Source organism: Physella acuta, unplaced genomic scaffold (genome assembly GCF_028476545.2).
Source record: "Physella acuta isolate Inbredline_101_S28 unplaced genomic scaffold, ASM2847654v3 ptg000049l, whole genome shotgun sequence".
Classification (NCBI taxonomy): domain Eukaryota; kingdom Metazoa; phylum Mollusca; class Gastropoda; family Physidae; genus Physella; species Physella acuta.
Genome location: NW_026731569.1, coordinates 859,248 through 873,287, shown reverse-complemented (window position 1 = coordinate 873,287; position 14,040 = coordinate 859,248). Strand labels below are relative to the sequence as shown.

Sequence of the window (14,040 nt, the reverse complement as noted above, 5' to 3'; positions counted from 1 at the left end):
TCCTAACCTTAAACCTAACTCATCCCGGGGGGGGGGGGGGGGGGTAATGTCCTACTGGGTAATTGACAAGGGGGTAATGTCTGGGGGTAATTGACGGGGGAAATGCCCTGTTCCCTTGAAAACATTTGAAATGATACAACAGCTTTAATACAAAAATATCAAAGTGAATGTAGTTGATGGTTCCCAACTGCTTTAATTTTTACAAATGTAACTATAATTTTATCCTTGCCATGTTTAAAAATTTTTTTTAAAAATGTAATATGATTACATTGACTTGTCATGCCCATTGTGGTGACCAACCCACACCTGTAGTAACCTTATGACACCAACCCACACCTGTAGCAACTTTATGGCACCAACCCACACCTGTAGCAACCTTATGGCACCAACCCACAGCTGTAGCAACTTTATGACACCAACCCACACCTGTAGCAACCTTATGACACCAACCCACACCTGTAGCAACTTTATGGCACCAACCCACAGCTGTGCCAACCTTATGACACCAACCCACAGATGTGCCAACCTTATGACACCAACCCACAGCTGTGCCAACCTTATGACACCAACCCACAGATGTGCCAACCTTATGACACCAACCCACACCTGTAGCAACCTTATGACACCAACCCACACATGTGCCAACCTTATGACACCAACCCACACCTGTAGCAACCCTATGACACCAACCTGCACATGTGCCAACCTTATGACACCAACCCACACCTGTAGCAACCTTATGACACCAACCCACACATGTGCCAACCTTATGACACCAACCCACACCTGTGCCAACCTTATGACACCAACCCACACCTGTAGCAACCCTATGACACCAACCCACAGCAGCTGGCTAGTTGACAAGTTTCACAAAGAAAACAACAAAGGGAAGTAATAAAAAAACCTTTAATCTTATCCATAAAGTAAGATTAAACCTAATACTAAGAGAACCGGTTGGCCAATCGTGTGGGTGGCCCTGTTGTAAGGGTAACGTCTTATCGTGGTGAGAACTCTCCGTCCCTCCAGGTTCTGGATGTGTCTGTAGGTGTCCTCCAGTAGCGCCCCGTTTTGGTCACGGAATCTGTGCACCGCCAGCAGCTGGGGAAGGACAACTCTTCATTAATGTACAACTCACATCTGCGCGAGTAGCGCATTCAGACATTCGTTTATTTACGAATCTGCTTTTTGAAAACGTAGAATTGTACAACTCCTACAAATCACGTATGCCATGTCCAAATGTCGCCATCTATAATTAGGCTACATTGATTTACCTGTGAGTCAGACAGCTCTATAAAGTTGGCAGCTATTGACCAAATGACCGGCTGGGTACATGGAGGCGTGGTCAAACTGCCAATATAACGGTAGAAGTTTTTACCAGCAGACGACGGAATCAGGTCTTTGAGGGCAAACGTGGGGACATCGTACTCGTCACCTGTTGGGGCCATACACGATTACCTTCATTTAAAATTGGCAAACACTGGTATCGTCCACCTCTCAGACACTGGAATCGATTATTCATATTCTGATACTACCGTCATTTAAAATTGGCAAACACTGGTATCGTCCATCTCTCACACACTGGAATCGATCACTCATATTCTGATACTACCGTCATTTAAAATTGGCAAACACTGGTATCGTCCACCTCTCAGACACTGGAATCGATCATTCATATTCTAGTACTACCTTCATTTAAAATTGTCAAACACTGGTATCGTCCATCTCTCAAACACTGGAATCGATCACTCATATTCTGATACTACCTTCATTTAAAATTGGTAAACACTGGTATCGTCCACCTATCAGACACTGGAATCGATCATTCATATTCTGGTACAACCTTTATTTAAAATTGGTAAACACTGGTATCGTCCACCTCTCAAACACTGGAATCGATCATTCATATTCTGGTACTACCTTCATTTAAAATTGGCAAACACTGGTATCGTCCATCTCTCATACACTGGAATCGATCATTCATATTCTGGTACTACCTTCATTTAAAATTGGTAAACACTGGTATCGTCCACCTCTCATAAACTGGAATCGATCATTCATATTCTGGTACTACCTTCATTTAAAATTGTCAAACACTGGTATCGTCCACCTCTCAGACACTGGAATCGATCATTCATATTCTAGTACTACCTTCATTTAAAATTGGTAAACACTGGTATCGTCCACCTCTCAGACACTGGAATCGATCATTCATATTCTGGTACTACCTTCATTTAAAATTGGTAAACACTGGTATCGTCCACCTCTCAGACACTGGAATCGATCATTCATATTCTGGTACTACCTTCATTTAAAATTGGTAAACACTGGTATCGTCCACCTCTCAGACACTGGAATCGATCATTCATATTCTGGTACTACCTTCATTTAAAATTGGTAAACACTGGTATCGTCCATCTCTCACACACTGGAATCGATCATTCATATTCTGGTACTTTTAGCACCCTTACATTACTAGCGACTAACCTCTATTACTCACCCGGTGACGGGACTTGTTTTAAATACCCGAGAAATTTATCCCAGTTTTCGTTTTTAACTTTGCCTGTTGGTTAGAAGAAAGGACAATATTAAAAATAAATTTAATTTATATTCGACGTTACAGGATATAGATCTCTTCAAAACAAACATGGCGTCCAATCAGACACCAGCAGGGGTGGACTGGCGATGTAGAACAGACTTTAAAGATACATATCTATTAGGTCCCAATAATATTAAAGTGTGACTGACAATACAAAAAAACGTATAATAAAATATCACTGACTTAGTTTGAACAAAATGCCTAGTACGGCCACACCGTAGGGTTGAGACGAGGCTACCGTAAAGTTCCCCATCTTTCGCTGGTGGTGGACTATGTGAAGCTGGCGACAAACGACACACACTAGTGAATATATTATAGAGGTGCACACACTAGTGAATATATTACAGAGGTGCACACACTAGTGAATATATTACAGAGGTGCACACACTAGTGAATATATTACAGAGGTGCACACACTAGTGAATATATTACAGAGGTGCACACACTAGTGAATATATTACAGAGGTGCACACACTAGTGAATATATTACAGAGGTGCACACACTAGTGAATATATTACAGAGGTGCACACACTAGTGAATATAATACAGAGGTGCACACACTAGTGAATATATTACAGAGGTGCACACACTAGTGAATATATTACAGAGGTGCACACACTACTGAATATATTACAGAGGTGCACACACTAGTGAATATATTACAGAGGTGCACACACTAGTGAATATATTACAGAGGTGCACACACTAGTGAATATATTACAGAGGTGCACACACTAGTGAATATATTACAGAGGTGCACACACTAGTGAATATATTACAGAGGTGCACACACTAGTGAATATATTACAGAGGTGCACACACTAGTGAATATATTACAGAGGTGCACACACTAGTGAATATATTACAGAGGTGCACACACTAGTGAATATATTACAGAGGTGCACACACTAGTGAATATATTACAGAGGTGCACACACAGTTCGTACAGTACATATCTATACACGTAATAAACGACAGTAATATATTTGTATTTAAATTATTCTACATAATTTATACTTCCTATAAAATTATCACACTACACAACTGAGACGGCACGGAACATGCGGCAACCACCGTATCAACATGTCAACCACGTATCAACATGTCAACCACGTATCAATATGTCAACCACGTATCAACATTTCAACCACGTATCAACATATAAACCACGTATCAACATGTAAACCACATATCAACATGTCAACCACGTATTAACATATGAACCACGTATTACGTATCAACATATAAACCACGTATCAACATGTAAACCACATGTCAACCACGTATCAACATGTCAACCACGTATCAACCAAGTATCAACATGTATCAACACGTAAACCACATTTAAACACGTAAACCACGTATCAACCACGTATCAACATGTCAACCACGTATCAACATGTCAACCACGTATCAACATGTCAACCACGTATCAACATATCAACCACGTATCAACATGTCAACCACGTATCAACATGCACGCTCACCTCCAGCGGATAACTCTTCCAGTCGACCAGATGTTCCGAGCCACTAGCAGCCGATGACCCCCAGTGGAAGTGGAGCTGGTCAAGCTGGTACTCGCCACTCAAACCCCCGCCCCGCAGGTATAAAGGTTTGCCGGAGAAGATTAGCTGGACTGCAAAATACGACATTAACACGTCATATCACGACATTAACACGTCATAACACGTCATATCACGACATTAACACGTCAAATGACGAAATAAACACGCCAAAACACGACATTAACACGTCAAAACACGACATTAACACCTCAAATGACGACATAAACGCATCATATCACAAAATTAACACGTCATAAAATAAGGGCAAACACGTCCTGGATAAATGTCGTCATGCTTTTAACTGACGTGGCGATATTACGTCACACAGCCACTTTTTACAGCATTGGATGTTAAGCTCAATGAATATGACAAGGTTACAAACATACAACCCCCACAAGCATAGAGGTCTAAAGCAGTGTTTCTTCCAGACATTTTTCTCCGGGGGGGGGGGGGGGGGGGTACTAGAAATTTTCGGGGGGGGGGGCGGTAGACTTTCTTCGGGGGGCGGACACTGGTAAAAGTATATATTTTCTATATAAATTATATAAATTTCATTTCGTTCGGGGGGGGGGGGGGGGCGGTAGAATTTTTTCGGTGGGGTTTTGCCGCCCCCCCCCCCCCCGAAGAGATGGCTGGAAGAAATTCAATTCTGGTCTAAATCAGGCTACCACGTCATGAGGTATTCATTAGAAAACAGCTTCATCTGCAACAATGTCTTTACCATGAAAGAAGCGAGCCCTAAAGCAAGACAGATTGTTATGATAACACAGTTTGGTAAAGGTCCAAAAAAGTTATATACGTCTTTCTCTTCACTTGTAAGACAAGCCAATTAGAACTGTTTCCATTAGCTGAAGCTAAAAATAGCAGCTCGATATGGGTTGAGGATAGATATAATGTAACCTTTAAATAAGTGAAGGGGTGGGGGATGAAGGTTGTAGAATATGTGTAATTAGGCGTTAGATCTCAGAAGGTCTTTATGACCTCTGTGTGAAGAAGAGTATTTTGTAGACCAGTATAAGAACCCGTGAGGGCTAGTGTAGCACAACATCTGATAGTTCCAGGAACTAAGGCAACACTGACCTACATGACTACACCAGACTGACCTACATGACACCACTAGACTGACCTACACGACACCACCATTGACTACATGACACCACCAGAATGACCACCATGACACCACCAGACTGACCTACATGACACCACCACTGACCTACACTACACCACCACTGACCTACATGACACCACCAGACTGACCTACATGACACCACCACTGACCACCATGACACCACCAGACTGACCTACATAACACCACCACTGACCTACATGACACCACTAGACTGACCATAATAACACCACCAGAATGACCACCATGACACCACCAGACTGACCTACATGACACCACCACTGACCTACACTACACCACCACTGACCTACATGACACCACCAGACTGATCTACATGAGACCACCACTGACCACCATGAGACTAGACTGACCTACATGACACCACCACTGACCTACACTACACCACCACCAGAGACTGACATACACTACACCACCACTGACCTACATGACACCACTAGACTGACCTACATGACATCACCATTGACCACCATGACACCACTAGACTGACCTACACTACACCACCACTGACCTACATGACACCACTAGACTGACCTACATGACACAACCACTGACTTACATGACATCAGCATTGACCACCATGACACCAACAGACTGACCTACATGAGACCACCACTGACCACCATGAGACCACCAGACTGACCTGTGTGACCCTCCAGGTAGACTAGTCTCATCTTGACGTCCCTAGTGTTGCTGTAGTCGGACAGGTCCAGTGCCGCCAGTGTGGGGTCGTAGACCACTTCATCAGTCGAGATCTCTATGGGAGACTGGAAACTTCCAGCACATTGTGGGTACTTTTGGTACCAGTGACTGGGGCCTGCATGAGGGGACAGAACTTTGGGTCACCTAAAGGTACACGGTTTTATTTTTAAGTTTTAACAGTTATAGACCAGTGCAGGCTTTGTCAGAATCACGTAGTGCAAGAATTGTTTCAAATATTTCAATGACGTCATCAGTATCAGATGCTGGTTTTCTTTGGCGCTTATGTGTCGCTAGAACATTTCTACTGACGTCACACGCAGACGTATGTGTCGCTAGGAGATTGCTAGCGTCACACAAACATGTGAGTCGCTAGGACACCTACTGTCACATAGACACATATATGTGTCGCTAGGCTAGGAGAGTGCTAATGACGTCACACACATATATGTCGTTAGGCTAGGAGATTGCTAATGACGTCACACACGTATATGTGTCGCTAGGCGAGGAGATTGCTCCTTGTTAGTTCAAACACCGGAGACTGGGCGAGTAGCCTGATCAAACAAGCCGCTAAATACCTGCATCTGTACAACACAATTTGGCCACAGTCGCTGGAGACCTGCCACAGTCCACAACCACACGCCACAGTCCACACACCACATTCCACAACCACACACCACAGTCCACAACCACACACCACAGTCCACAACCACACACCACAGTCCACAACCACACACCACAGTCCACAACCACAGTCCACAACCACAGTCCACAACCACACACCACAGTCCAAAACCACACACCACAGTCCACAACCACACATCACAGTCCACAACCACACACCACAGTCCACAACCACAGTCCACAACCACACACCACAGTCCACAACCACACACTACAGTCCACAAACACACGTCACAGTCCACAACCACACACCACAGTTCACGACCTCACATCACAACCACACACCACAACCACAACTACCACCACTTACCATCTGGTCCCCTTGGGTCGTAGTTCCACTCTATACACCAGACACAGCGATTTAATGGGGAGGGGAATAGAGATAATACCGATCGATTAATAAATAAAATACACGTGAAACATTTAGATAAAAAAAAAACAACGTTATACTATTTATACTTAAACCAACGACTCCCTAAATTTGTTCCACGTTAGGGAGCCTAATGTGAAAAACTAGAAAAATCAGGTTAAGATCCATCGGGTAGAGGGGTATTGTTATTGCCTAATTGGCAAATTAGAACATTACCATGCAGCGACTTGAAACAGGAAAAAACAATGCATGTTTGTTCAAAATTTCGAATTGTTCCATAAACTCAATCGACGTTTGAAATACGTAACCTAGCAGTTTTACCAGCGGTTGATTCTTTAAATTTCCTACATCAGGACAATATAAACAAATCGGGTCCAATATGGGGAGCAAGAAGGTGAAGAGGATGCTCACAGATGGAGGTGTGAGGTAAAAAAATAAAAGGTTAAACTCTTTTCTTACCTCCATCGTGTGAGAGGACTGGATACACGAGCAGAGCCGGCAGGAGGTAGAAACAGATGTGGTCTAAACCTGGCCTCGCCATCAGCTGACGGAGGTCACCGGCATGTGTGGTGCTGGCACAAGCTGACCTCCATTTGGTACCGCTCTACTGGAACAAACAAAACGACGCTAGAACAATCTCTCTCGTCTGGTCTCGGTGTCACATGTCGCGGTTAGTGCAGGGTGGGACATACATCTGTATGTGGTGGTGCAGACATACATCTGTATGTGGTGGTGCAGACATACATCTGTATGTGGTGGTGCAGACATACATCTGTATGTGGTGGTCTAGGGTGGGACATACATCTGTATGTGGTAGTGTAGGGTGGGACATACATCTGTATGTGGTGGGACATACATCTGTATGTGGTGGTGTAGGGTGGGACATACATCTGTATGTGGTAGTGCAGACATAAATCTGTATGTGGTGGTGCAGAGTGGGACATACATCTGTATGTGGTGGTGCAGACATACATCTGTATGTGGTAGTGCAGACATAAATCTGTATGTGGTGGTGCAGAGTGGGACATACATCTGTATGTGGTGGTGCAGACATACATCTGTATGTGGTGGTGCAGACATACATCTGTATGTGGTAGTGCAGACATAAATCTGTATGTGGTGGTGCAGACATAAATCTGTATGTGGTAGTGCAGACATACATCTGTTTGTGGTGGTGTAGGGTGGGACATACATCTGTATGTGGTGGTGCAGACATACATCTGTATGTGGTAGTGCAGACATAAATCTGTATGTGGTAGTGCAGACATAAATCTGTATGTGGTGGTGCAGACATAAATCTGTATGTGGTGGTGCAGAGTGGGACATACATCTGTATGTGGTGGTGCAGACATACATCTGTATGTGGTGGTGCAGACATACATCTGTATGTGGTGGTGCAGACATAAATCTGTATGTGGTGGTGCAGACATAAATCTGTATGTGGTGGTGCAGACATAAATCTGTATGTGGTAGTGCAGACATACATCTGTATGTGGTAGTGCAGACATACATCTGTATGTGGTAGTGCAGACATACATCTGTATGTGGTGGTGTAGAGTGGGACATACATTTGTATGTGGTGGTGCAGACATAAATCTGTATGTGGTGGTGCAGACATAAATCTGTATGTGGTAGTGCAGGGTGGGACATACATCTGTATGTGGTGGTGCAGACATACATCTGTATGTGGTAGTGCAGACATACATCTGTATGTGGTAGTGCAGACATACATCTGTATGTGGTAGTGCAGACATACATCTGTATGTGGTGGTGTAGAGTGGGACATACATCTGTATGTGGTAGTGCAGACATACATCTGTATGTGGTAGTGCAGACATACATCTGTATGTGGTAGTGCAGACATACATCTGTGTGTGGTGGTGTAGAGTGGGACATACATCTGTATGTGGTGGTGTAGGGTGGGACATACATCTGTATGTGGTGGTGCAGACATACATCTGTATGTGGTGGTCCAGGGTGGGACATACATCTGTATGTGGTGTCAGCTATGGCAGCTACCCCATAAGGCGGTGTAGCCAACATACAGTTGTAACTAAACAAACCACAAGTCAAGTAATAAAAAGCGAATCTAAAATATTCAGCTACAATTATGTTAATCAAGTTGACTTGGACTAGATGAAAAAAGTAAGTGGTTTCATTAGCAGAGATAAAACTTGCATCACCATGCCCCGGCTTGTTGCCTGGAATAGAAGTCTGGGGTGCTGCTTCACATCAGTGCACAGTTACCTATTCAAACCTGACGGTCAATGTGGCAAGTGAAGTAGAGTTCACCTGTTTCTGTGCCCTCAGCATATGAAGGGAAACGGCTACACTAAGTGCCAGTGGCGTCAACAATGTTTCTTCCAGACTTTTCTATATAAATTCTTCTTTTTTTTTTGTTAGGAAAAAAGTCACAATTTTGTTAGGAAAAACGTTACAATTTCTGTTAGGAAAAGTCACAATAGCAAAGTCACAAATGTGTATTAACAAATATTTTGATTTACCCGAGAACTATACACGTGTGGGTGTTTGTAGATATTGGTGGTGTTTTTTTAGTAATATATTTATAAACTTAAAAGCATTGTGGTTTATAATAACAATCGACTTTTATATTTCTGGTAAGTAAAGATACTAGCTAGGCTATAAGGTAATTTAGAAAGCCGCCTCAAATTTTGTCACATACATATTTGAATACCCGGTAGAAAAAAGAATTTGTTTGTTTTTTGCCGTAGGTCTTTCTTCAGTCGTCCTTGTCCGTCCACACACCCACATATATATATATATATATATATATATATATATATATATATATATATATATATATATATAGGCCTATATGTAAAATGTATTTAGTTAATTGTGTCCTGGTTTGTAACTTTTTTCATTTGACTTTTTTCTACAATCTATTGGCCTACATCTACGCAAAATATACTAATAGGTCTTAAATAGTCCTATAGTCAACATAACTACGCCGCTCATATGTCACATATCCGCGTCACTGGTGCATATAGTTTACATCCTGATGTCTATCCAGAAACTTGAGACGAGCTAGGCCAAGATAAGGAATGTGGACATATTGTGTAAGACAGCACAGTGATGTTGACTGTATAAGACAGCACAGTGATGTTTACTGTATAAGACAGCACAGTGATGTTGACTGTAATGTATAAGACAGCACAGTGATGTTGACTGTAATGTATAAGACAGCACAGTGATGTTTACTGTATAAGACAGCAAAGTGATGTTGACTGTAATGTTGTATAAGACAGCACAGTGATGTTGACTGTATAAGACAGCACAGTGATGTTGACTGTAATGTATAAGACAGCACAGTGATGTTGACTGTATAAGACAGCACAGTGATATTGACTGTATAAGACAGCACAGTGATGTTGACTGTATAAGACAGCACAGTGATGTTGACTGTAATGTATAAGACAGCACAGTGATGTTGACTGTATAAGACAGCACAGTGATGTTGACTGTATAAGACAGCACAGTGATGTTGACTGTATAAGACAGCACAGTGATGTTGACTGTATAAGACAGCACAGTGATGTTGACTGTATAAGACAGCACAGTGATGTTGACTGTAATGTATAAGACAGCACAGTGATGTTGACTGTATAAGACAGCACAGTGATGTTGACTGTATAAGCAGCACAGTGATGTTGACTGTATAAGATAGCACAGTGATGTTGACTGTAATGTATAAGACAGCACAGTGATGTTGACTGTATAAGACAGCACAGTGATGTTGACTGTATAAGACAGCACAGTGATGTTGACAATAATGTTGTATAAGACAGCACAGTGATGTTGACTGTATAAGACAGCACAGTGATGTTGACTGTAATGTATAAGACAGCACAGTGATGTTGACTGTAATGTATAAGACAGCACAGTGATGTTTACTGTATAAGACAGCACAGTGATGTTGACTGTATAAGACAGCACAGTGATGTTGACTGTAATGTATAAGACAGCACAGTGATGTTGACTGTAATGTAAAAGACAGCACAGTGATGATGACTGTATAAGACAGCACAGTGATGTTGACTGTATAAGACAGCACAGTGATGTTGACTGTATAAGACAGCACAGTGATGTTGACTGTAATGCATAAGACAGCACAGTGATGTTGACAGTAATGTTGTATAAGACAGCACAGTGATGTTGACTGTAATGTTGTTAAAAACAGCACAGTGATGTTGACTGTAATGTTGTATAAGACAGCACAGTGATGTTGACTGTATAAGACAAAACAGTGATGTTGACTGTATAAGACAGCACAGTGATGTTGACTGTATAAGACAGCGCAGTGATGTTAACAGTAATGCATCAGACAGCACAGTGATGTTGACTGTAATGTATAAGACAGCACTGTGTTGTTGAATTAACACACCACAGCATTAGGCCTACATATCACTCATCTCACACATTAATTGCATAATTAAATTAACGAACAGCCTAAACAAGATAACATAATCGTATGTCTAATTAACATCATTATCTAACTGTAATAGTTCCAACCCGATCGCTTACACGGAATTAGGTCTCGTTAATTCAATGTTACTCCTTTAGTTCAGACAATTAGGTGCCGACTTTACATTGCTTGAAGAAATTATGTGTGAAATGTTTAGAGTAGACTATTGGCTATTAATCTCAAACTCTGTAGCTTTACAATCTCTCTTGGTCTACGCATCTCTCAAACAGATGCTCTTATTTTGGTGTAGGTCTAGACATTGGTAGTGGAAAATATCTATCTAGGTTGGTAGGCCTATCTAGTTAACACAAAACAGCCACATACCCGACACACGACAGCCACAGAAATCAACACAGCCACATACCCGACACACGTCAGCCAACACAGCCACATACCCGACACACGTCAGCCAACACAGCCACATACCCGACAGCCAACACAGCCACATACCCGACACACGACAGCCAACACAGCCACATACCCGACAGCCAACACAGCCACATACCCGACACACGACAGCCAACACAGCCACATACCCGACACACGACAGCCAACACAGCCACATACCCGACAGCCAACACAGCCACATACCCGACACACGTCAGCCAACACAGCCACATACCCGACAGCCAACACAGCCACATACCCGACAGCCAACACAGCCACATACCCGACACACGACAGCCAACACAGCCACATACCCGACACACGACAGCCAACACAGCCACATACCCGACACACGACAGCCAACACAGCCACATACCCGACAGCCAACACAGCCACATACCCGACACACGACAGCCAACACAGCCACATACCCGACAGCCAACACAGCCACATACCCGACAGCCAACACAGCCACATACCCGACACACGACAGCCAACACAGCCACATACCCGACACACGACAGCCAACACAGCCACATACCCGACACACGACAGCCAACACAGCCACATACCCGACAGCCAACACAGCCACATACCCGACACACGACAGCCAACACAGCCACATACCCGACACACGACAGCCAACACAGCCACATACCCGACACACGACAGCCAACACAGCCACATACCCGACACACGACAGCCAACACAGCCACATACCCGACAGCCAACACAGCCACATACCCGACACACGACAGCCAACACAGCCACATACCCGACAGCCAACACAGCCACATACCCGACACACGACAGCCAACACAGCCACATACCCGACACACGACAGAAATCAACACAGCCACATACCCGACACACGACAGCCAACAGAAATCAACACAGCCACATACCCGACACACGACAGCCAACACAGCCACATACCCGACACACGACAGCCAACAGAAATCAACACAGCCACATACCCGACACAGCCGGTTAGATGGCCTACTGTTCAATCACTATATTTGGTTAAGACTGGCCCCGGCCACCTACCGTGTAGTTGGAACACGTGTTATCAGCACACACTGAACCTTGTTGACACAGATACCAGCCACACAGATACCAGCCATTTTACGGCTTTTCCACGCTTGAGTAGTCACCGTCAAAAGACATTCCTCCAGGCGCCAAATTCCAACGTGCAGGATCAAATTAGTGTGTCATATATCAACAGAAACTCAGGGAAATCCCCTTATCCCCCCCTCTCCCACACAATTCATCGACAGATTTGAAATTTAAATCTCGCTCGGTCTTATCTACGTCCTATGTAGGCCACACTGTTCGGGGGGGGGGGGGGGGGGGGGGAATATAGGACAAAAGTCGCAAAAATAATCTGATAGGACAAAGGTGACAGAAAAAAAAGACAATTGATTTCAATTGTTGAGGGGTATACGTGTGTCGTTTTTAAACTGTCACCCCCATTCTTCACCCCCCTCCCTACCCTTAGTGAAAGTCTAGATATTTTCCGGGGTTACTGTTCAATTCTGCACCAGGAGCATCATCTGCCCCCCCCCCCCCCCTCTCTAACTTCGCCAATGGTGCAGGGAAAACGGAAGAGAGTAGGGTAAGGGAGGTAATGAGAGCAATGGACGGGTCTGACGCTGGGAGAGGCACTGAGAAATGAAGAAGCAGTGCTTCTTCCAGGCATCTCTCCAGGGTGGGATGTAGTCCGACCACCCCCCCCCACCCCGAAGTGATGCCTGGTAGTCCGACCCCCCCCCCCTCCCCAACGAAATGGATTTTATACAGAAAAAAAATATTTTTAGTGTCCACCCCCCCTCCCGGAAATTTTAGTCCGCCCCTTTAAAAAATTTCATGTACTCCCCCCCCCCCCCCCCGGAGAAAAAAGAAGACAATCAGTGAGGCACTAGTGGTGCCCCAACAGTCAGCCTAGAGTAGGTGGCAAGAAGAATTCTAACAGTGTGAGCTGTTTCGATGTGTTCATCAAGCGGCAAAAATATAAACATGCATACAAAACGTTTTAATAACAAGCTAAAAAGAAGAAGATAAATATATAATAATACACTACTATTTAAATAACTATAAAGAAAAGCGTG

The 14,040-nt window shown here is 43.6% G+C and overlaps 1 protein-coding gene across 10 annotated transcripts; it reads right to left on the bottom strand.

The window, feature by feature from the left end:
* Positions 1-902: 902 nt before the first annotated feature.
* On the bottom strand, positions 903-13,100 carry LOC131945553 (carbonic anhydrase 2). Of its 10 annotated transcripts, none has more exons than XM_059306380.1 (9): positions 12,980-13,100; positions 7,519-7,666; positions 7,000-7,029; positions 5,950-6,123; positions 4,085-4,233; positions 2,780-2,876; positions 2,498-2,560; positions 1,272-1,432; positions 903-1,098 (listed from the first exon to the last, which is right to left on the bottom strand). In XM_059306380.1, exons 2-9 carry the CDS (start codon positions 7,598-7,600, stop codon positions 913-915), a joined length of 942 nt encoding a protein of 313 aa, XP_059162363.1. In that variant the 5' UTR covers positions 7,601-7,666; positions 12,980-13,100; the 3' UTR covers positions 903-912. The 10 variants fall into 10 exon arrangements, with proteins under 10 accessions (XP_059162363.1, XP_059162365.1, XP_059162364.1 ...); XM_059306382.1 differs by having other exon boundaries at positions 7,519-7,663; positions 12,980-13,075; XM_059306381.1 differs by having other exon boundaries at positions 12,910-12,997.
* Positions 13,101-14,040: the final 940 nt, after the last annotated feature.

Bases quoted from the DNA above. Each gene is read 5' to 3' on its own strand.
- LOC131945553 (XM_059306380.1), bottom strand. From the start codon at position 7,600: ATGGCGAGGCCAGGTTTAGACCACATCTGTTTCTACCTCCTGCCGGCT. The intron at 4,234-5,949 runs GTCAGTCTGGTG...CGTATTTTGCAG, and splicing joins CTACCTGGAGGGTCACACAG to TCCAGCTAATCTTCTCCGGC. The intron at 1,099-1,271 runs GTAAATCAATGT...GTCCTTCCCCAG, and splicing joins TAGAGCTGTCTGACTCACAG to CTGCTGGCGGTGCACAGATT.